We start from the raw sequence: 22,796 nt of genomic DNA on the forward strand, positions 1-22,796 counted from the left end.
CTCTTTGGGCTTGCCTCAGCAAATCAGAGGAAACGTGAATTCTTCAATGTTGTGCCCCAAGAGTGTCATGGAAATGAGAGTTGCCTTATTTAAAGAATTATTTTTTAAGATTTTATTTTATTTATTTGACAGAGATCACAAGTAGGCAGAGAGAGTGAGGAGGAAGCAGGCTCCCTGCTGAGCAGAGAGCTCAATGCGGGGCTCGATCCCAGGACTCCAGGATCATGACCCAAGCCGAAGGCAGAGGCTTTAACCCACTGAGACACCTAGGTGCCCCAAAGAGTTGTCTTTTTCTCAGTCAGTCTGAAGGGATCCTAGGACAAAGAGCCCTGCCTCTATCTCCTGCCAGGGCAGTCATCAGGGGAAAGGTAGTCCTGTCTGATTCCTCAGTGCAGGGCCCCTAGGGAGTTCTGGCCCTCAGATTATCCCTCCCATTCACCTGAGGGTCTCAGAGCCCCTTAGGAAATGCAGATGCCTCTCCCTGGAACAACGGAGCAGTCTTGACCTCTTGGTCAAGCTCTTGGTCAAGCTCTTGGAGCTTGGGAGGAGAGACTGGAAGGTTAGTGCTTGGATGAGTGAGTTGGAGCCCAGAAACAGATGTGGGGGTAGCTTAGGATGGAAGCCCATGGACAACTGCTTCCAAGGCTGGGGCCCTAAATGCTGGGGTCCTACAATGTGACTCCTAATTCCAGGAGCTGGATGAAAGATGCCCCCCCCATTCATCCTCCCAAAGAGAGATGCTACCAAGTAGGAAGATAAGGCCTCCCTCAGTTCACTGGTACAAAAATCTTTATTTAAGTATAAAATATTAAATAAAACAAATATTAATTAATAATAACAATAATGGTACAACAATGCTAACATAACAAGACCTCTCCTGCTGGCCTGCAGTCTTTCTCCAGCTTTTCTCCTCTGGTTCTCCAACTCTGTGAGACAGCTGGGAAAACTGAGACCCAGGAGGGCAGTACACTGGCCTGAGGTCACACAGCAAGTCTGCAGGGCTGGGAGCTGAGGGGAGGGCAAAGGGTTCCCCTGGATCCAGCCAGGGTAGGGGGAGTGTGTGAGGGGATCAGGTCCAGAGAAGAGTGCCTCCCCATAGTCTGGTGGTTATAAGCAGGGTGGTGGTGAGGCTGAGGTGGGCAGGACCAGGCCGGGGGGCACTGCTCATTCGGGGATGGTGATCCCGGACCGGGTGGTTACAGCCAATTCCAGTACAGCATGAGACGTTGAGATGGGTCAGGCTGAAGGCTTCAGCCACATGGAGACTCTGGCACCACGAGGGGGTCGCACAGCCTCGTACTGTGTAGATCGGGTTGCCCAGCCCTGAGGAGAGAGAAGACTGCTTAAGACTCCCAGTTCCTGGGACTGGGTCTGTAGTGCTCACTGGGTGACCTGCCACCTGGAGGTGGATGCCACCTGAAGAAAGCAGCAGTTTCAAGTGCGGTCCCCCAGACCCTTCTTGGGGGAACCCAGGGTCAAAATAATTCTAATAATGCTAAAGCATCATTCGACTTTTCCACGTGTGTGAGTGTACAGTGGGGGGTTTTCCAGAAACCCTGGGACATGTGAGCTTGAAGCCAACTGAATGCGAAGCCGATATGAGAATCCAGCTGTCTTCTATTATGCCAGACGTGAAAGAGATTTGCAAAATGGTAGAACAACGCCAATCTTCTTGTTAAATGTTTTCATTTTGGAAAATATCATTTTTTAAGTAAAAAATATGTTATGTTCATATGGAATGAAGTTTTATTTTATATTTTTATTTTAAATCAATTTATTTTAGAATAAATTAAAATGGGCGCCTGGGTGGATCAGTCTGTTAAGTGTCCAACTCTTGGTTATGGTCTCAGGGTCATGAGATCAAGCCACGAGTCTGGCTTCATGCTGAAGCCTGCTTAAGATTCTCTCTCTCCCACCCCCCATCTCCCCCCAAAAAAAGGAAAAGGAAAGATTCTCTCTCTCCCTCTCCCCATCCCCCACTCACGGGGTCTCCCACTTTCTAAAAACATAAATAACAAATAAATTAATAATTTAGATCTCTTAAAATATCTCAGTTTTAACTTCTAATGCAGTAAATATCTATAACTATAACTGACGTAAGTAATAATTTTTAAGAGCATGAAGGAATTTCTGGATGAAAAAGTTTGAGAACCACTGGAACAGAGAGACCCGCCCAGTATGGCCCAGGATGGAAGCCCGCCAAGGCCACAGGAAGTCCCACCCCTTTGCGGGAAGTCCCACCCCCTCGTGGAAGTCCCACCCCCCCAGAGAAGTCCACATTTCTGTGGCTGGAACGCCCATTTCTTTACGACGTCCCAATTCCTGAGGACACCTGGCACCCTCTTGAAGAAAGTCCTACCTTCTCCACAGGTAGACCCAGCTCCGTGAAGTCCACCTGTGGCCCACAGCCCTTCCCCGCAACAAGCATCCTCTCCCAGCCTCCTAGAAGGGCTCACCATTAGTGCCCGTGGCTTCCAGACATTGATTCATGGGGCCTTGGCAGGCGGTCAGGGAAGTCTCGTTCGAGGAACATCCATGGGTGCTGTTTCCCTCACAGCTGTAACACTGGAAGCCATTCAGAGGCATGTATTGAAGCTCCAGGACTTGAGAGAAGACAAGTAACACAGAAATCAAGGAAATTAGTATGGGGGTGCAGGCAGGTGGAGTGAAGGGGTGTCCTTCCTTGTCCTACCTCCCCTAGAACTGCCAACTCACAGCCTGAGATGTCATGGAGCCACCTTGTGGTCAGGCATTGGAACAGCACTCTTTGGGGGGGGGGGGCGGGGGCTTTTTTTTTTTTTTTTTTTAAGATTTTATTTGAGATCTATCTCAAATAAGAGTGGGAGAGAGAGGGGTGCCCGGGTGGCTCAGTGGTTTAAACCTCTGCCTTTGGCTCAGGTCATGATCTCAGGATCCTGGGATCAAGCCCCACATCGGGCTCTCTGCTCAGTGGGGAGCCTGTTTCTCCCTCTCTCTCTGCCTGCCTCTCTGCCTACTTGTGACCTCTCTGTCAAATAAATAAATAAAATATTAAAAAAAAAAAAAAGAGTGGGAGAGAGAGCACAAACCCGGGCATAGAAGGAGAGGGAGAAGCAGACTCCTGCTGAGAAAGGAGCCAGATGCGGGTCTCAATCCCAGGACTCTAAGGTTATGACCTGAGCTAAAGGCAGATGACTAACTGACTGAGCCACCCAGGCGCCCTTTCTGGGGGATTCTTTATTGTACCTGTGAGAGAAATCCCACCTCACCGTGCCTCCTGAGTCCCCATCTGACCCTATCTGGCAAGCAGCTGTGGAAGACAAAACCGTCCCTGCCCTACAGCACTTACCCTTAGAACTACACTGTCCAACATAGTAGCCACTAGGCACTGTGGCGGTTTACGTTTATGCTGAAATGAATTTGTATTCACGAAAACTCAAAATTCAGTTCACATTTCCAGTGCTCAACAGCCATATGAGTCAGTGGCTACCATATTGGACAGTATGGATAGAGAACATTTCTATCATCGTAGAAAGTTCCATTGGACAGTATTGGTTTATAGAGACAGAATAACACGAAGGAGCGAGATTACAGTGGACAGGAGGGACAGGGATGTTTCCCTGCAGATGGTACTTTAAAGCTAAGACCTAACGAATGAGAAGCAGCCAGCCAGGTAAACTCTTGAGGGAGATGTGTTCCTGGTGGAGGGTACTGGTTGTGCAAAGGCCAGGAGGCAGGATGGAGTTTGGCAGCTGCAGAAACTCAGTGTAGACCACAAGACAGACAGATGCCAGATTACATAGGGCCTGGGATGGTCTTTGGATTTTATTCTGAGAGCAAGGAAGAGTTGCTGGAGTGCCTGAAGAAGGAGAGTGACGTGCTCTGGTTTACATTTGTAAGAAGTCACTCTTGCTGTGCTGAGCACTGGCTGTAGGAAGCAGGCGTGGAAATGGGGACCGGTGGCATGGATCACGAGTGTGAAAGGATTCAAGGAAGTATAAAGCGTGGGTCTTTGGTAAAGGTTGGATGGGCACATCGAATTACCGCAAAAGCCTTCTTTGAGGGGTTTTCACAGGAGACAGACACCTAGAGAGGAGGGGCCGCAGCCTGGGTACACCTCCCTCCCCTGACCCCAGGTCATACACTGCGTGGGTCCCCTGCCCCTCACCTGGGCCCACATTGCATTTGGTGGTGTTGCAGCACTGCAGGAAGTGGAAGGTGTGGTGGTTGTGAAAGCCGGTGGGGCCTGGGCAGCCCGGAAGGTTGCCACAGCCGCGGGTGTGGTGCTCATCCCTTGGACTGCCTGTGGGGGCCAGAGGAGAGAGGTCAGGTTGTTCAGGGGCTGAGAGTGGCTTTGCCCACCACCACTGCAGTCATCTGTTCATTTCCTGCCTCACTGCTCATTATAGGACCTTCATTTCATTTGCGGCAGCCATATATCTAGGCCAAAAAAACCAAAAACAAGAACAAAAACCCCAAACATTTTCCAGCTTCCATTGGTATAATCATGTGGCTAGGTTCTGGCCAATGTTATATAAATAGAAAGGTTTTATGGAACTTCAAGAAAGGAGAACCCTCACAAAAGGAGGGGTATCTGTTTTTTGTTCCTTTTCCCTCTTTCTCTTTCCTGGAACTTGGACATGAGATTTGGAGCTCTGGCAGCCATGTTGGACTATGAGGCAATCTTCAGAATGGAAGCAATATACAAGATATGAGAAAGCATCTGGGTTCCTGGTGACTGTAGAACTGTCCTAGTGACCCAGAACTTCCTATCACTAGACTTTTTGTGTGTGAGGGCACTAACTTTCCACCTTTAAGTCCTTGTTATTCTGGGGTCATTGTTAAGGGCAGCCTTGGGGAGAAGCAATGCAGCGGGGAGGAGCTGCTGTGAGGTTGGAGCTCACCTTCCAGGCTCCGGTGGGTCACCACTTCCACACACTGTTCTGTAGGGCTGCGGCACTGTAGACTCTGATCCCAGCCCCTCTCACAGCTCAGATCTGAGGAGGCGCAGGAAACACATTCGAGGTAACGGCTTCGGGTTCGGGGAAAGGTGGAAGTCCGACCTGTTTGGGGAGGGGCAGGAGAATGACTCCATGGGGAGAATTCTGGAATTCTAGCTCCCTTGAAGACTCGCCTTAGCATCAATTCCTCCTAATCTCACTTTCAGCCGATCATCAAAGCCCTGCCCATCCCACCTCCTGAATCTTTCTAGCATCCATCCCCTCCTTTCCAGCCCCATGACCAGGTCAGAACTCCTTCAATACCAGGTTCCTCCCTGGCCTCCTGGTTTCCACCCTTGCCCCCCAGCCCAACCCAGTGCATCCCCAGATGGCCCTAGAAAGATGTTTCTTTTTCTTCTTCTTCTTCTTTTAATTAATATATAATGTATTATTTGTTTCAGGAATACAGGTCTGTGATTCATCAGTCTTACACAATTCGCAGCGCTCACCATAGCACACATCCTCCCCAGTGTTCATCCCCCAGCCACCCTATCCCTCCCATTACCTCCCCTCCAGCAACCCTCAGTTTGTTTCCTGAGATTAAGAGTCTCTTATGCTTATGGTTTGTCTCCCTCTCTGGTTTCGTCTTGTTTCATTTTTCCCTCCCTTCCCCTATGATCCTCTGTCTTATTTCCCAAATTCTTCATATCAGTGAGATCATATGATAATTGTCTTTCTCTGATTGACTTATTTTGCTTAACATATTACCTTCTAGTTCCATCCATGTCGTTGCAAAGGCAAGATTTTGGTTTTTTGATGACTGCATAATATTCCATTGTGTGTGTGTGTGTGTGTGTGTGTGTGTGTGTATACACACCACATCATCTTTATCCATTCATCTGTTGATGGTTATCTAGGCTCTTAGAAGGATGTTTCTAATGTTTAAATCTGGCCCTGCCTGTGCTCTGTTCAAAATCTCTCCGTGGCTCCTCAGTGCCCTCAGAATAAAATCCAAGCTACTCCATGTGGCATTCAAGGCCCACCAACCTCTGGGTCTGGGCCACCTCTCCTGCCTCATCTCCCTCCACTAGCCCCTCAGACTCTACCCCCTATGACTTCCCACAGCCCCTGAATAAGCAAGCTGACTGGCATCCAGCCTTTCCTAGAATGCGCTCCCTTGCTCCCTTGGCTCCCTACTTTCCCTGTATCCTGCTACTCATTCTTCAGGCATCATCTCAAATCTCACCTCCTCTAAGAAGTCCTCCCTGACCTCCCAGACTGGATCAGTGTGCCCCTCGGGGCTCCCCAACCCCAGCCACACCCACTCTGGGTCATCCCTGTCTGCCTGGACTCTGAGCCCCAGGAGGTGGGGCCTGATCATTACTGTGTCCCAACACCACCCAGCACAGGGCCAGAGCCAGAGAAGATATTCAGTAAATATTTGTTAAATAAATGAATGAAGATTGTTTAAAACCCTGCTATTGTTCTCTGTGGTAGCCAACCTCCGAGAAGGCCCCCCATGACCTCCGCTTCCTGGCAAGCACGCACAAAGAATAGGGCTGACCTGTGTCACTAATGGGATATTGCGGAAATGATGATGTGTGACTCCTGCACTAGGTCATAAAAGGCATCGCAACTTCTTCCTGGCTCTCTCTTGGATTACTTGGTCTGGAGGGAGTCCAGCTGTCATGTGGCTAGAACATTCAAACACCCCATGGTAAGGTCTACGTGGCAAGGAACGAAGGCCTTTGTCCAAGCCACAGGAGCGGATCATCCATGTGAGTAAAGCTCCCCTGGGACCCTTGGGATGACGACAGATCCGCTGGCGTCTTGACTGCAACCTCATGAAAGATCCAGAACCACCACCTTAAGCCACTTCCAGACTCTTCAGAATCTGACCATCAGAAACTTTGTGAAATAATACCTGCTCGTTTTTGTTTTTAAGTTTGGGGACAATCTGTGATGAGGCGATAGGTAATTAATGCACTACCCGATGTGCCAAGGATCCAAGCCTGTCTTGATTAATCTGTGATCACACCGCCTCTCGCACCTCCTAGTCCAGGCCAAGGGGGTGAATTATTTTCCCCTGGAAACACTAGAGTCAGTTCCTTGGCCAGGCCTTGGCTCAGACCATTCCAAAGCCCGGCATGCCCTCCCCTTCAACCCCAAATATCCAAGTTGAGTTGGGGCCAAGTCCTACATAAGGGAGAGGGCCTGTCTCAGCCACTCTCTCAACTCAGGCCAGCTGCTGGAATTAGGCGAATCATTTACGTCCAAGATCAAATCTCCCCCAACCCTAAAGAAAAATAATTCAAATGTCAACCACTCATGTCTTCTCACATGAACTTCCACGAAAATGGAAACATGGAGTGCCGTCACTGCCATTATACCGTCCTTGGGTTCCCTCATGAATTCCACTTCTCATGCTGCCTTCTAAATGTGGGTGATCCTCGGGGTTCTGTCTCAGGCCCTTTTCATTTCTCATGGAGCACATTTTCTTCCATGGGATGTTATCCGTTGACACGGCTTCATTTCCACGTGTCGGCTGGGAACTCACTGCAGGCAGGACTTCTCTCTGAGCTCCACACCTGTACACCCAGCTGCCTCTGGAGAGGCCCTCTGGCCGTCCCTCAAACACCTGAATCTCTACCCGCCCCAAAGGAAGCTCTCCACCTTCTCCAAACTAGTCCTTCTCTCCTCAATTCCATATCTGTCATGTGGTCCCATTCAGTCCCCCACGGCAGAAACCTGGCAGGTTCCTTGATCCTCCACATCTGGGCACCATTCCGGAGACTTCTGCTGCCTGTCTTCCAGTTCTCTAATCCTTTTGCCCCACTGCTTCTGGTCTCTATGAAGCACATCTATTGTGTTCTTAATTCCAGTCACTATTCTGTGTTTCCTATTTGACTCTTTAAAAAAAAACAAAAACAAAACGGACTCCACATTTCTGCCAAAGTTTATCCTTTCCTCTATTTTTTTGGACTATATGGATAATGGCAATTTTAAATCTCCCTATCTAATAACTCCACTATCTGAATCATTATAAGTCTGTTTCTACTGTTGGATTTGTCTCTAGGTGTCCTATTAATTGGTCCTTTCAATTTTCTTTGGGGTACCTTGTAAGTTTTGATTAGATGCCAGATATCACAATGAAAATTTGGAGAGGCTCTAAATAATGTTATTTTCTTCCCAAGAAGGTTAGGTTTTCTTCTTGCTGAAGATGAGATGTAGGCATCTTTAGGGCGGGTCTCTTTCAGTTTTGCCCTTATGCCTAGAGTATGGTCTCAGAGGAAAGCTTGGTGTGGTTACCAAGTCCTCTCTCTACAACCTGGCAACTTTGGTTTCCCCAGCATGATATGCCTGCTGGAATTCTTGTTCAGTTCTGTAGCTTCCCAGATACTATTTTCTGCTGAGTTTCTTGGAGTCCCACCCTGTGCACGTACAGCTTGCCAATGACTTAATGGAAATCTGCAGATTTGGGGACTCCCTTTTCTGTGGTGCCATACGTTCCCGGACTCTACCTCTCATTTTCCAGACGCTCTGGCAGCCCTAGACTCTATCTAACCTCTGGCTTCTCAGTCTAGCAATGATCTCTCTTATTTGGGTTTTATTTCCCCTTCACAGCGTGAACTGGAAAGTGCACTCCAGGATAAAGCCAGCTTTCTGCATAACTCAATTTCCATGCTTCCCTTATTTCAAAGATTGTAGCGCCTCAAGTTCCTCTCTTCGTTAGCTGTTCTCCAGTGGCCTTATGTAATTGTTTATAACTCGTCCAGCTTTTCCGGCTGTTATTGCCAGCTTAGTCTGATACATGGGACTCCGTCATGATGAGAGCTGCAAACACACCCCCATGTCTAATCCATCACTAAGTCCTGCTCAAGGGTCTTAAAATCCACCCACTTCTCTCCGTGAGCCCGGCTGACATTCTAATGCAGTCACTCTTCTCTTCATCTGGACAACCTCACCACCTCCAAGTTGGACTGCCCTCATCGAATTTCCCTCCATCATTCCTTTCCTCTGAGGTCAGAACAATTTGTTTAAAAATACAAATCTGATCATGACACTCTCTGCTTAAAACCCTTTTATGACCGGAGCACCTGGATGACTCAGTCGGTTGGGTGTCAGACTCTTGGTTTCGGCTCAGGTCATGATCTCATCGTTGTGGGATCGAGCCTCCCCCTCCTCAACCCGTTGGCTCCACATTCAGTGGGGAGTCTGCCTGAGATTCTCTCCCTCTGCCCCTCCCTATGCTCATGCACGCGCTCTCTCTCTCAAATAAATAAATAACCTTAAAAAAAAAAACAACCCCAAACAAACAGGGGTGCTTGGGTGGCTCAGTTGGTTAAGCGGCTGCCTTCAGCTCAGGTCATGATCTCAGGGTCCTGGGATGGAGCCCTACATCTAGCTCTCTGCTCAGCAGGGAGCCTGCTTCTCCCTCTCCCTCTGCCTGCCACTCTGCCTACTTGTGCTCTCTATCTCTTTGTCAAATAAATGAAAAAACAAAAACAAAACCCCCAAAAACCCTTGAAGCATCTCAGTGGCTCAGTCGGTTAAGTGTCCAACTCATAATTTTGGCTCAGGCCGTGATCTCATGGGTCACACTATCAAGCCCCACATCGGGCTCCTTGCTCAGTGGGGAGTCTGCCTGAGATTCTCTCCCTCTGCCCCTCTCCCCACTCTTTGTGTGCTCTCTCTCTCTCTCAGATAATTAAATCTAAAAAACAAAGAAAAACTCAACGCTTTTATGACCTCCCCCTGTTGCCCATAGGGTCTATATTCCTCACCATAACCTGGAAAGCCCTGTGTAATGTGACCCTGCCGATTTCGCCAGCTCCTCTGTGTTTTCTTTCCTCCAGCCATACTATTTTCAGCCACGTTTGGGCCTTGGTGTCCATTGCTTTTCCTAGAAAACTCTTTCCACTGTTTTTTGTTTGTTTGTTTAACAGCTTGACTCCTGCTCTTTTCTCAAGATCCTGCTTATCTGTTGCTTCCTGGAGGAAAACTTCCTTGACCTGAGCCCAGTGTCTCTCCGAGGGTCCCAAAGCCCCTACTCTTCATTCATGCCAGCCCTGATCACTCTGGCCGCTGTTTCTCTTATCTCAGTCCTGACAATTCTGGACTGTATATCCCGACCACAGCTCTGAGCCCTCTAAGACCAGAGGTCTCATGGTCCTGACCCTTCTGCTTCTGCTTCCCCATCCTGGCTCTGACTATAATCGGAGGAGTCACTGTTTGGTGATGGGTCTGTCACCCCCACTCACCCCACTGACTGTAAGCCCATGGTAAGGCCCCAAAGCTGTCTTGGTCACTTCTGTATCCCCAGGATCACGTAAATACAGAATGTGATTTAACCAACTATCCCAGTCACCACAGGCGGGGTAAAAATGGCCTGAGAAGTGGGGGCTGATATCACTTTACCACTTATTAAATTACTGAATTGACAGTGGCTGCCCCAAGCTCAGTGGTGGACCCCTGCCCACTCCCAACTCTCTCTTTAGAGCCCTATGTCTTCAAGATCCATCAGCTAAAGAGGGGGCTCCAGTAGTGTTCTGATTGGTCAATGCCTTGACTGATGTTGTTAAATCTTCTGAATATTATCTATGATTAGAAGGATGACTTAGACTCGATTACCAGTGCTTTCCTAAAGCACATCTAACAGAAAGCTGAAGCCAGTGTCCCTTCTCTTGGCACTTCCTTAAAAACCAACATCTGAGTCACTCTCTGCCAACAGACAGATGAAAAGTCTGGGGTCAGCATGGATGAATGAGAAAGAGAGCCATGTAGGTGGTCCGCTACTGACGTCACTGGGACTGGCCTGGCATTAACCAACTTCCTTCCTCACCAGTCGCTGAAAGAGGAATCTGCACGCACGACCATGCAACACAGAGCCGTGACTTCCCACCCTCTCCCGCGGGAATTGGAGAACCTGAGCCTTTCTAAGTCTTTTTTCTTAAATAGGCATTTGAGAGTCGGGGCTGGTGGGGATGGGATCAGGAGAATGATGGGAGACGAGTCGGGAGAATGAGGGCTGCCCAACTCACCAGGGCGGGGTCGGTTGCACAAGTCTGTAGCACAAAGGGCCTCCGCGAGAGTGATGATCTGCGTGCCTGTCCGATAGCTCATGGTCCTGTTGCTCTTCTCGGGGTGGGCACAGCCTCTCTCCACCACCTCCAGCTCTTCGCCTCCTGGGAGGATGTATCTTTGTCACCCCAAAGGCTCCCCTGGGCCCAAATAGCCCGACGCTCCCGGTCCTAAGGTCACCCACTTTCAGGGCTGATCCTTGCCAGGCCTCCGCTCTTGGGTCCAGCTGTCTCCCCTCCTCACCCTCCCACCACGGTGAGCCTGTTCTCTCTTAGTGATCACGCTATTGCCGAGGCTGTCTGGATCCACCTATCCCTCCCTCCCAGCTGAGTGATTTTAGCAGGGAGATCCCTCTAACAGGAATTTTCAAAGGCAAATATTACAAGCTTGCCAAAAAGCACAGGAGAATGATACAATAAATACTTCGCATTCATCACCAAATTTTATAAACTATTAGAAAATTTTGCTCTATTTGTTTCAGATTTTTTAAAAAAGAATTTAAATTTAAAAGACAGTTAAAGCCTCCTGCTCACTCCCCCAAATCCCATTCCCCTTGTGCCCTGTCCAGAAGCAACCGCTGGTAGAGGTAATTCTCACACTGGGTACACATAACAATGTATACTATTACTTATTTATACATTATTTATTGTATATTGTTATAGACTATTTATAGTAAAAGGTATCATACCCTGAAACATGCTTTTTTCCCCCTTTCAACCTGAATTTTTGAGATGTGTCCACTTGAATACCTATAGCTTAAGTTCCTTCATTTAAACTGCTGTGAGGCATTCCACTGTGTGATTATACCATAATGTTTCTTCTCCACTGATGACTAACCTGTATCACAAACATAACGGCCAAAAACATTCTTATACCTGTGTCTAAGGTTCTTCAAGGTTTCTTTTTCCTAGAAGTTGAACTGCACCTGGAGGGTATGCTGATCGTTATCTGTACTAGATTTTGCTAAATTGCTCTGTGCGGTGGATGCACGAATTTGTCCCCGTTAACAGGGGCTGTAGCTCCAAACCCTCATCCATCCCAGCTTGTCAGATTTTCAAAAAAGCTTGTTTATCTGATGGGTATGAAATAGGGTCCGTTTGTCTTTTTCTTTTGCATTTCCCTGATTGCTGGTGAAATAAGGTTTCTTGGTTGCGTGAGTTCCCTGTGGTGGTCTAGGTGGGGAGCTCACCTTCCCATATGCGCAAGGTCGTGGTCCTGCAGAGGTCCTGGCCTCGGGCACACTCTTCCACCTGGCACTTCCCTGTCCTCCCACACAGCAGGCACTGCAGGCTCCAGGAGGCTGGGGGGTGGGGGCGGGGAGAGGGAGGAGAGGAGAGATTGTTACAGCTTCCAGTGGGGGATCGCCCCCCTTCATGCCCTAGTATCAGGACCAAGTCTCCAGGTCTTGTGCATTCAGGTTCATGCTCCACATTCTGTCCGCCCTTCGGTTCCAGCACCGGCTTTGGGTCAGCAGTACTTCCGGTCTATCTCTAACCTCACATTTTATCTATACCCCCTATGCTAAAATTCTATCTCCTCCCACAATCCTTCCCTAAAGTCCCGCCCTGGCTCATTTTCCCTTGAATTGTGTACCAGCGCGGGGCCCATCCTGAGTCCAATCCCCACCCTCTCTGTCCATCTGGATATTCTAGCCCAGGTCCAATTTACGTCTCTTCCCCCATTCCACCAGCCCTTGGTCTATCCTGCTTCGCAAGCTCTCGCACGGGCGTTCTACCCTCACCTGATCTGCAGGTGATCTTTACCCCACTTCCTGGTGACCCCCACTGACTCTACCCCTTTCCATGGCCTCTCCCCAACATTCTCTCCCCTCCCATCAGTCCAGGCCAAAGTTTTAACTTCACCCATGAGGGCTCGGGAAGTTCGAACCCCAACTGCAGGAGCCTCCCCCAAGGTTCTCTCCCGGCCCACCAGCACTTCCCGAGGTTCCAGCCCCGCCCACTAGCCCCTCCTGCGGTCCTAAATTTGCCCACTATCCCCGCCCCAACACCTTTCCCCGCCTCCCCTGCTGGGGTCCATTCCCCACCCCAAATTCGCAGTCTTCTGGAGTCATTACTCATTCTCGGCTGTGAAAGATCGGAAGACCGGTCCGGGTTATTCGTGGTTGAGCCGTCCCGCAACCCCCTGTTCCCCGCCCCGCCCTGACTCAGTTCCTTCTCCATTTCCTCTGGCTTTTCAACCCTCTCCCGCACGTTTCCCGGGAAAGGAGTTGAGCAGGTAGCTAGGGGATAGGGAAAGAAAGGGTCCTCCAGGGACAAGGTCTGGATCCCCAGCCCCTTTCTCTGCGACGTTCCACCTCCTTATTTAGATCTTTTGTAAAATGAGGCTCACTGCTCCCTGTCTTTCAAGGGGTTGGGTCTGTGCGGGGGCAGGAGGTGGCGAGGAGCCCCGCGCTAGTGGAGAGAGCTGTGGGACGCCCCCTTGAGGCCAGAATCCCACTTATTCCAGGACTGAGTGGAGGTTGCCTCTCTGAACCTGTCTCCTTCTCCGTGAAACATGGTTGAAATGCTTCTGCCTGTCCGGTTTGAAATTGCAGGGAAGGGGCTTGGAGGAGCCCTGAAATAAAGAGCGTACTCCGCGGCGGCTGCAGTTCAGTGCCTTCATTCGACTCTTATTTCCTGAGCACCTACTACTTGCCAGGTACTATGCTGTGTGGGGCTGCAGATGGCTGAAGGATCACTACCTGAGGGGGAGCGCTGGGGACGGAGCCCCCTCCTCCAACTCCGAGCCCCCCCTCCCCCCCTTCGCTGCGTTCAGGACCCAGTTCCCCGCGCAGGTGTTTGGGTGTCCAGTTCCTACCTGGAACGCAGGTCTGAACCAAGAGCAGCAGCAGCGGCAGCAGCCTCGGGCAGCCCATGTCTGGCAGCAGTTCCTGTCCGTGTGGCTCCCTGCACTTCTCAGGCTGGCCTGGGGAAGGAGGCAGTTTTGTGCCCCCGGGGCTCCTCCCAGAGAGTTTGCGAAAGAGCCAGTCAGCCCCAGATGCGTGGCTGCTTCCTCCTCCCCGCCCCTGACCCCTCCTCCTCCTCCTCAAAAACTTCCTTTGCCAGGGCGCGGCCAGGAGTTGGGGGGGGGGGGGGTGGTGGCTAGGCTCCGCTCTGACTCATGTGGCGGCGGTCACAGCTGTCTCCAGGCTGCTGAGGTGCAAACTCAGTGGCCTTCCACAGCTCACTTCCCAGAGCCGGAGTCCCAGCGAGAGGCAGGGCCCGCTGACCGACACCCTGCAGCACCATGCGAAGTCCTTGCAGCAGCAGCTGGCCTTGGGGACAGACAGCACCAAGCGGTGACTGCAACTGACACATCTTCCTAGCGCTGCCCAGGGTCGCAGGGACCAAGATCTTACAGATGTCGCAGGGGCTGGTGGGCTAACAGCAGTCCCCACCAGTCCCTGTGGCCTTTAGCTGTTGGTGCTGAGCATTCCCCCTGGCCTTCCTGTACTAGTAAAGTTGAAATAAAATATATTTTGTTGCGTCAAAAATACACACACACACACACACACACACACCCCAGATTCTAATTCTCCCTCCCCCTGCTGTGGGACCTTGGGGAAAGGACCTCTGCTCTCTGGTTAATATTTGTCCTGATGGAATCAAAGAGGGAGACAAACCATAAGAGACCCTGAACTCTAGGAAACAAACTGAGGGTTGCTGGACTGGAGGTGGGTGGAAAGATGGGGTACCTGGGTGATGGGCTTCATTAAGGAGGGCACCTGATGTGATGAGCACTGCCTGTTGTATGCAACTGACCAATCACTGAACTCTACCTCTGAAGTAATACTACACTGTATGTTAATTAATTGCATTAAAAATAAAAACAAAAAACCTTGTCCTGATGGGACATTTGTGGCTGTTCATTAATTATTGTTAAGAGTTTTGTTTTTTTTTTCTTGGAAGTCTTTTTTTTTTTTAGATTTTATTTATTTATTTGACAGGGAGAGTGAGATCACAAGTAGGCAGAGAGGCAGGCAGAGAGAGAGGGGGGAAGCAGGCTTCCCGCTGAGCAGAGAGCCCGATGTGGGCCTCGATCTCAGGACCCTGAGATCATGATCTGAGCCGAAGGCAGAGGCTTAACCCACTAAGCCACCCAGGAGCCCTATTGTTAGGATTTTTGTTAGTTTTGTTAGGAGGGATAATGGTGCTGTGGTTACATGGGGAAAAGTCTTTATCATTAGAGATGCACCCTGGAATATTTGCGGGTGAAAGAATATAACGTCTCTAATTTACCTTCAAACACTTCAGCCAAAAAGTAGATATTGCTCTTATGAAAATGGTCCTGTGGTTATGTGGAAAACTGTTCTTGGTTTTTACACTCACTGAAGTAGCTAGAGGTAAATGTCAAGGATGTCTGCATTTACTTTAAAATGCTTTAGGAAAAAATGTAAGGCAATATCTCAGGGTAACTTCGGTGCCATTCTGTCTCCTTTTTCTGTGTATTTGTAAAGGTCCTCGTTAAGTTTTTTTTTTTTTTTTAAGATTTTATTTATTTGACAGGCAGAGATCACAAGTAGGCAGAGAGGCAGACGGCGGGGTGAGGGGGAGCAGGCTCCCCGCTGAGCAGACAGTCCAATGTGGGGCTCGATCCCAGAACCCTGGGATCATGACCTGAGCCGAAGGCAGAGGCTTTAACCCACTGAGCCACCCAGGCGCCCCCATTAAGTTTTTTTTAAAAGTAAAATAAATGTAGGGGCGACTGGATGGCTCAGTCGGTTAGGTGTCTATCTTGACTTCCACGCAGGTCATGACCTCAGGGTGGTGGTGAGATGGAGCCCCCCACTGGGTTCCACACTGAGCATGGAGCCTGCTTAAGATTCTCTCTCCTTCTCCCTTTGCCCACCCATCTCCTCCTCATGTGTACTCTCTCTCTCTCCCATTCTCTTGGAAAAAAAAGAAGTAAAAAAGTGTAAAAGATAAAATCATCTAGTCTCTCCATCTCCGCGTGCTTCTGACCTCATCAGAGCTGGTGAAGTTGCCTGAAACAGTTGTTGGCCCACAAGGAGGGCTCAACAAATTCCTTCAGATTTTACCAAGAACCTACTCTGTACCAGGTACTGGTCTAGGAGGAGCTGGGGACACAGCAGGAAACAAAGCAAAGTGCCTGCCCTTGACAATGAAGAGTTAATATGTGTTATTTAGTCTGTGGCTGTCAGGCAGCAAGAAGTAAAACAGAGAACAGCAAACCAGAAGGCAGGAAGTAGAAGGATACAAGTGAGGCATGTTTGGTTTCAGGTGGGGTGATGCTGCCGGCTTCCCTGAGCAGGTGGCATTTGAGCAGAGGCTGAGTGTGGCGAGGGCAGAAGTTGGGTAGATGATCCAGGAAGAGTTCCAAGGGTAGGCAGCTGCCAGTGGGGGCAGAGTGGGGGTGTCCTGACAAGCTCTAGGAACAGCAGAGCGACTAGTGTGGCTGGAACAGAATAGGGAGGCAGAGGGTAGTAGGCAATGAGTAAGTAGGAGCTATCTCTACCAGTATAACAATGAGTATAGTATTATTACTTTTACTAATTAATTGAAGCCTTAAGGTAATAATTTTAAGGTAAAGTATGAAAAGTTCCAAAATAATCCTCCCTTCTAAGAGGCAGTAGAGTCTAGTTATTAAGATATGGGGGCTGGCACCAGACTGGAAGGGTTCCAATTCCAGCTACACCCTGCTCTGTGGGCTTGGGCAGGATATTTAACCTCTCTGGGCCTCCAGCTCCTTCACAAGTGCCTCTCTCCCAGGGCTGGTGTTTTAGGGATATAAAACAATGCCCCCAGGGCACGTGCCACCGTGCCTAATGTGCAGTAAGTGCTCAGCAGAAGACCGTAACTGCCACTGATTACTGTTGGGCGGGCTCTGCAGAGCTTTCCCTCCATGGTGGGTGGGGAGAGAGGTGGAGACATTCTAAGGGTTTGAGGTCAGGGGAGGTCATGCCCCTGGCTGCAGGACTAGACTACTCCTTGGTCACCCTGGGCCAACAGATGTCTTCCCTTGAGAGCCTAGGGTTCTCTCGTGTGGAAAGTGGGGCCCCTCCTGCAGGTGGCATGAAGACCAACTGAGGTGGGGAAATACAAAGTTGGGGTGTTGGTCCAGGAAGGCTTGCGATCCAGCCTCCTGGCAGGATGACCTCACTGCTCTGAGGTCATCCTCTTTTATTTTATTATTTTTTAATTTATTTAAAGAATGAGGGGAATATTTTGGAGCCCACCTGTCCCCACCTCAGACTGCTCTAGTCTCTCGAAATCTGTTGTTCCCTCCTGTGTCTGTCTTTTTGTTTCTGTTTGTCTCTCTCAACCCCTGCCTCTCACTTTCTCTGACTCTGTCACTCTATCTCTCCCTGTCTCTGTCTTTTTCCTGTCTCTTTCTGTCTCTTTCTCTGCTTCTCTTTTCTGTCTCTCCATCCCTGTTTTTTTTTTAATATTTTATTTATTTATTTGACACAGAGAGAAAGATCACAAGCAGGTAGAGAGACAGACAGAGCCGAGCAGAGAGCCCAACTTGGGGCTCAATCCCAGGACCCTGAGCCCATGACCCGAGCCAAAGGCAGAGGCTTTAACCTACTGAGCCACCCAGGCGCCCCTCCATCCATGTTTTTAATGTCTCTGTAGGCCTGTCTGTCTCTCTGTCTCTGTGACTCGTTCCCTCTGTCTCTCCCTCAGGTGACACATACCTGTGAGGTCCAGTGACGTGGCACGGTAGGGGGCGGGCAGGAGGCTGGCCCGTGCACAATCCCAGAAAAGGGGTAGGAATGTCCGCTCTTTCCTCCTGGTGACTCATGTGAGCCTCGCCCAGCTCCTACCTGCCTGCTGGGTCCTGAGGGAGGCCCACAGGTTTCGGGGGCTTCCCTGGGCTGAGAAGGGGAGAATCTCGTGCAGAGTCAGACAGGGCGAGAGATCCAGAGAGACAGAAAGGGAGAGACAGTGAGAGAGGAAGAGGGATGGAGCCAACTGACAGACTGAAGCCAGGGCAGTCAAAGAGGGAGAGAGATCTTTCTACGTGAGAGAGGGACAGACACAGTGAGAAATGGAGGGACAGACACAGAAGCAGAGGGAGCTGGAGAGAATGACCCCTGATGGACCTCAGAGAGAGCAACTAGAGACATGGAGAAATTGCACACATCCATCCAGGACAGACTCCTGCCACCTGCCTGAGGAGGGGACAACCTCTGGCCTGGCTGTTGGTGGGAGCACGGCTGTGGCCATTTCCTCCCTGGCTCCAGGGGACACTGATGTGACTTTTCCATCCTGGCCTGGCCACCTCCTGGATACAGGGATATCTCCTCTCAGGGCCTCCCTCTGCAAAAAAAAAAAAAAAAAAAAAAGGGAGGGGGACAAAAGAGGAACCCCTCCCAGGGAGCAAAAGAGCTGGAAACCCCTGAACTCCACACCCCTTGCTTCCCCATTTTCCAGGTAGAGAAACTGAGGCCCAAGGAAGAAACTCTATTTTTATTTTATTTTTTATTAAAATTTTTTTTCAAAGAGGAAACTTTATTTTTTATTTTTTTAAAAGATTTTATTTATTTATTTGACATAGAGAGAGAGAGATCACAAGTAGGCAGAGAGGGAGGGGGAAGCAGGCTCCCTGCTGAGCAGAGTGCCCGATGCAGGGCTTGATCCCAGGACCCTGAGATCATGACCTGAGCCGAAGGCAGAGGCTTAACCCACTGAGCCACCCAGGCACCTCCAAAGAGGAAACTTTAAATGAAGCTTCCCTTTATTGAGTGCTCATGACATGCCCTGTGATATTCTGAGTGCCTTCTCTAGATACACTGGTCACCCTCCCAGTACCCTATTTTATAGTTGAGAGAACTGGGGCTTTGGGACACATGGTCAGCTGAATACTGGCCCCCAAAGAGCTCCGGGTCCCAAGCTCTGGAAACTGTAGGTGGTACTGTATGTGGAAAAAGGGTCTTTGTGGATGTTCTTTTAAGTCAAGGATCTCAAGATTGGGACAGTATCCTGATGATCTGCATAGACCCTCCATGTAATTCTCAATGTCCTTACAGAGGGAGGCTGGGGACATTTGACTATAGACAGGGGTAGGAAAGCAGGGTCAGAGAGACAAGACACTTTGCTGCTGGTTTTGAAGGTGGGGGAGGGGGCCAAGAACAGAGTGATTCTGGGAGCCCCGCTCTGGCTGCTGGAAAAGGCAAGGCAACCTTACTCCCTAGAGTAAGCACTGTCCTGCCCACACCTTGATTTTGGTTCCTGAGGATTCACTTGCGATTTCAGATGTCCAGTGCTATAGGAGAATACAATCCTATTGTTTTAAGCTACTAAGTGAATGCTAATTTGTTAGTGACCACAGGAACCAATACAGAAGGCTAAGTCCCTTGCCTGTGATGGCCTGTAAGTGCAGAGTCAGGCTTTGGACCCAAAGAGTCTGGCATAACTATCACCCTGAGTACTGCTGCTCTGGGGAGACAAGAACCAGGGGCTGGAAGACCCCAGCCTCTTTCCATCCTGTCCTCCACGGGTCCCTCTGGCTTCAGCGGGTGGAGCTGACCTGCGGAGAGGAGGGGATCCAGAGGAGAAAAAAAATCTGTGCAAAGAAGAAAGGTGTCCCCATCTCTGGTCCCTTGCAGTTCAAGTTCCACCACTTAGTTGCAGTGTCAGAAATAATCACCACAATTCAAGAGCTAGTGTTGCTAATATAAAAAGAGCTCTGGTTAAGGGTTGAAGGTGTCCTCCTCCACCTTCCCAAACTCCGCCCCAAACCAAAAAAAAGAGCTATGTTGAAATCCTAATTTCTAGGACTCAGAATGTGACCTTACTTGGAAATAGGGCTGTTGCTGATGTCAGTGGTTGGGAGGATGTCACAGTGAGGTATGTCTCTGGCGTCTTCATAGGAAGATGACCATGTTGGGCGCTCCTGGGTGGCTCAGCGGTTAAGTATCTGAGGTCAGTTAAGCATCTGTCTTTGGCTCAGGTCATGATCTGGGGGTCCTGGGATTGAGCCCCGTGTGGGGCTCTCCGCTCGGGGCTGAGCCTGCTTCTCCCTCTCCCTCTGTCCCTCCCCTCAACCCCGCTCCCTGTGTGTGCTCTCTTTCCCTCTCTCTTGTTCTCAAATAAATAAATAAAATCTTTAAAAAAATAAGTTATAAAAAAGAAAGAAGGCAACCATGTGAGAATAGAGACAGGGGAAGAAGGCCATGAGATGGTGAGAGTAGACACTGGAGTTAGGGAGCTATAAGCCCAAGATGGCCAGTAAAACCACTGGAAGCTGGCAAGAGGCAGCCAGAACTCCCCCCACGGGTTTCAGAGACAGCAGTCCTACCTACACCTTGGTTTTGGTTTTCAGCCTCCAGATGCGAGATAGCACATTCCTGTTCTAAGCCACCTGGGTCTGTGGCACTTTGTAGCCACGGGAAACTACATCCTGTGAATCAACAGAAACATTAGCACAGGACAGAAGAGGAAACATGAATGACTCTTCTAAAAGTCACGACAATGCTATTCGCATTGTTTGCATCAACTCCGAGCCTCAAGGTTCTGGGGGGTGGCAGACCCGGTTGGTCTCAGATGGCCTCCTTCGCAGGTCCTGCCCAGGCTGGCTGGGAGTCCCTGGGCCACCCTCTGCGTGGTCCTCCAGGCTGCAGGAGGCAAGCTCATTCCCACTGTGGCAGAGGGGTCGCAGTGGCAAGGCAGGGACCACAGAAGCCGCAAGACCTCTTGAGCCAAGACTCCCAACTCATGTAACATCGCTCTAGCAGCCTTCTCAGGTCAAAGCGAGTTCCAAGCCTGGCTCAGAGTCGAGGAGGTGGGAACAGACTCCTCTCTCTCTCTCTTTTTTAAGATTTTATTTATGTATCTGAGAGAGAGAGAGAGAGACAGCACGAGAAAGGGAGAGTCAGAGGGAGAAGCAAACTCCCCACTGAGCAGGTAGCCCCACACGAGACACGATCCCAGGACTCCAGGACAATGACCTGAGCTGAAGGCTGATGCTTAACCGACTGAGCCACCTAGGCATCCCTCAGACTCCACCTCTTGATGGCGGAAGCTAGGCAGAGTTCACGGCCACTGGCATCCTGCCACGCACCTTTCACCTAGAAGCTGGCAAAAATAGGACGGCTGGATGACACCCATAGTTGGTGAATGGGTGCGGAAGCAGACACTCCCTTACGCGGCCGGTGGGAGTGTGAGCTGGTGCCGTCCCAGGAAGAGTGATTCTGCAGTCGCTACCAAACATGACAAACGTAGAAAAGCCTTCTGACATCATAAAACCACTTACCCCTTGCGGGAACTTGGAACACGGCTCGAGTGACACAGGCAAGAAGTTCTTCATTGCGACACCGTCTGTAACACCCGGCGATAGGAAAATACAGAACCGCGGTGTTTATCCACCGGGGAGGAGGGGGAGAGGAAACTGTAACTCGGGTCACATTATTTCCGAGTGGAGGGTTTTAGGGGCCGCACAGCCCTTCACTGTACGCGGGAGGGGATGTGTGGCTTCGCGGGGCGTGCGTAGGCCCGTGCGCAGGCCCGTGCGCCTGTACGCGCGTGACGTAACCCCTCCCGTGCGCCTGTACGTGCCTGATGTAACCCCTCCCATGCGCCTGTACGTGCGTGACGTAACCCCTCCTACGGCCCCTGGTCTTCAAGTTTCCAGCAAAGGGCGAGGACACGTGCTTTGCCTGCCTCCTTACCCTTCACAGGCTTCACCTCGCGTCTGGGGGCCCCCAGCCTGTTTGCCCAGGGGCGTTATCAGCTGACCTTGAGGACACAGGCTTCTGGTCACAGAGAACCAAGAGCCGCTCCCTCTTCCCTAACTCTAGACTCCTGACTCCAGACCGGCAGACTTACCTGTTTCCTCTTCCTCCCACTTCTCCTGGACCAAAGGGCTTTGGGTCCACCTGAGAAGGCAGTGGGCCTCCTCCCTAAACTTCTCCCTACCAGAGCACCCCGCAGTAAAGGGCACTCTCAGGATCCCCCCCCCCCCCCACCTTTAGGCGCAAGCTCCTTGTTGTACCTGATTGAGGGCTCCTCCCTTGGTGTCTGGGCAGTCGGACAGGCACTGCGACTGACCTTGGACAGGCCCTTTCTCTCGTTTAGGGTCATTCCTCTGATCCAAGGGGAGAGGCCAGCGCCAGCCTTGCCCGGCGCCCTGCCTCATGAGGGATGGTGAAAGCAGCTACCGTCCTCAGCATTCTGCATACATCGACCCATTTAATCCTTTGACACAGGTCCTCCTACTTTACTTGTTGGACAAAGGAGGACACGGGGGCTCTGGTAGGTGACATGATTTGCCCAAGGCCACTGAGCTTGAAGTAGGCAGAACTGGAACTTGAACACAGGCCATCTGGCACGAAAGTGTTCGTCTTCTTCTGGGTGGGTGTGTGGTTTCCTTAGAGCCTGAATGTCACTATCATGAATCCTCCCAACACATGCAGCTGCCATGGATCCAGCATTGGCAGTAGACCCTGAGGTATGCCAGTTTAGTGGTCCGTCGCACTGAGGACCAAAACAAGGGAAGGGATATCCCTAGAGTTACACCTCAAAGGAGAGGCAGGTGGGGAGTCAAAGCAGTGAAGGGGTGACTCTGATGGAGACCAAGTCCTGGGGCCCCTCATGGGGTGCTTGAGATCAACCTCATTCCCACTGAACAGATGAGCAAATCAAGGCTGCCCAGTCTGAGGCAGGGGCAGGAGAGGAATGCAGGCCTCCTCTGGCTTGGGCAGGCCATTTTCCAGGTAAAGGTTACGCCAAAGTCCTCACTTTGTGGCTTTGAAGTTGGGCCTTCCTTATCTGAGACTTGGTTTCCTTCCCTATGCAATTGGGGGGGGGGGGGGAGCAGTTCAGGGTCCTTTCA

The 22,796-nt window shown here is 50.4% G+C and overlaps 1 protein-coding gene across 4 annotated transcripts; it reads right to left on the reverse strand.

The window, feature by feature from the left end:
- Positions 1 to 780: 780 nt before the first annotated feature.
- Positions 781 to 21,471, reverse strand: PLAUR (plasminogen activator, urokinase receptor). Of its 4 annotated transcripts, XM_045988921.1 has the most exons (11): positions 21,219 to 21,471; positions 20,914 to 21,040; positions 20,265 to 20,798; positions 17,659 to 18,283; positions 13,818 to 14,452; positions 12,190 to 12,300; positions 10,961 to 11,104; positions 4,884 to 5,042; positions 4,148 to 4,282; positions 2,457 to 2,603; positions 781 to 1,323 (listed from the first exon to the last, which is right to left on the reverse strand). In XM_045988921.1, the coding sequence occupies exons 5-11, from the start codon at positions 13,873 to 13,875 to the stop codon at positions 1,070 to 1,072; spliced, it is 1,008 nt and encodes a 335-aa protein (XP_045844877.1). In that variant the 5' UTR covers positions 13,876 to 14,452; positions 17,659 to 18,283; positions 20,265 to 20,798; positions 20,914 to 21,040; positions 21,219 to 21,471; the 3' UTR covers positions 781 to 1,069. The 4 variants fall into 4 exon arrangements, with proteins under 4 accessions (XP_045844877.1, XP_045844878.1, XP_045844880.1 ...); XM_045988922.1 differs by lacking the exon at positions 20,914 to 21,040 and having other exon boundaries at positions 20,265 to 20,366; XM_045988924.1 differs by lacking the exons at positions 20,265 to 20,798; positions 20,914 to 21,040.
- Between the last annotated feature and the right edge of the window lie 1,325 nt (positions 21,472 to 22,796).

Source organism: Meles meles, chromosome 19 (genome assembly GCF_922984935.1).
Source record: "Meles meles chromosome 19, mMelMel3.1 paternal haplotype, whole genome shotgun sequence".
Classification (NCBI taxonomy): Eukaryota; Metazoa; Chordata; class Mammalia; order Carnivora; family Mustelidae; genus Meles; species Meles meles.

Bases quoted from the DNA above. Each gene is read 5' to 3' on its own strand.
- PLAUR (XM_045988924.1), bottom strand. From the start codon at position 13,875: ATGGGCTGCCCGAGGCTGCTGCCGCTGCTGCTGCTCTTGGTTCAGACC. The intron at 12,301-13,817 runs GTAGGAACTGGA...CCCACCCCCCAG, and splicing joins GGTTCAGACCTGCGTTCCAG to CCTCCTGGAGCCTGCAGTGC. The intron at 11,105-12,189 runs GTGAGCTCCCCA...ACATCCTCCCAG, and splicing joins GACCTTGCGCATATGGGAAG to GAGGCGAAGAGCTGGAGGTG.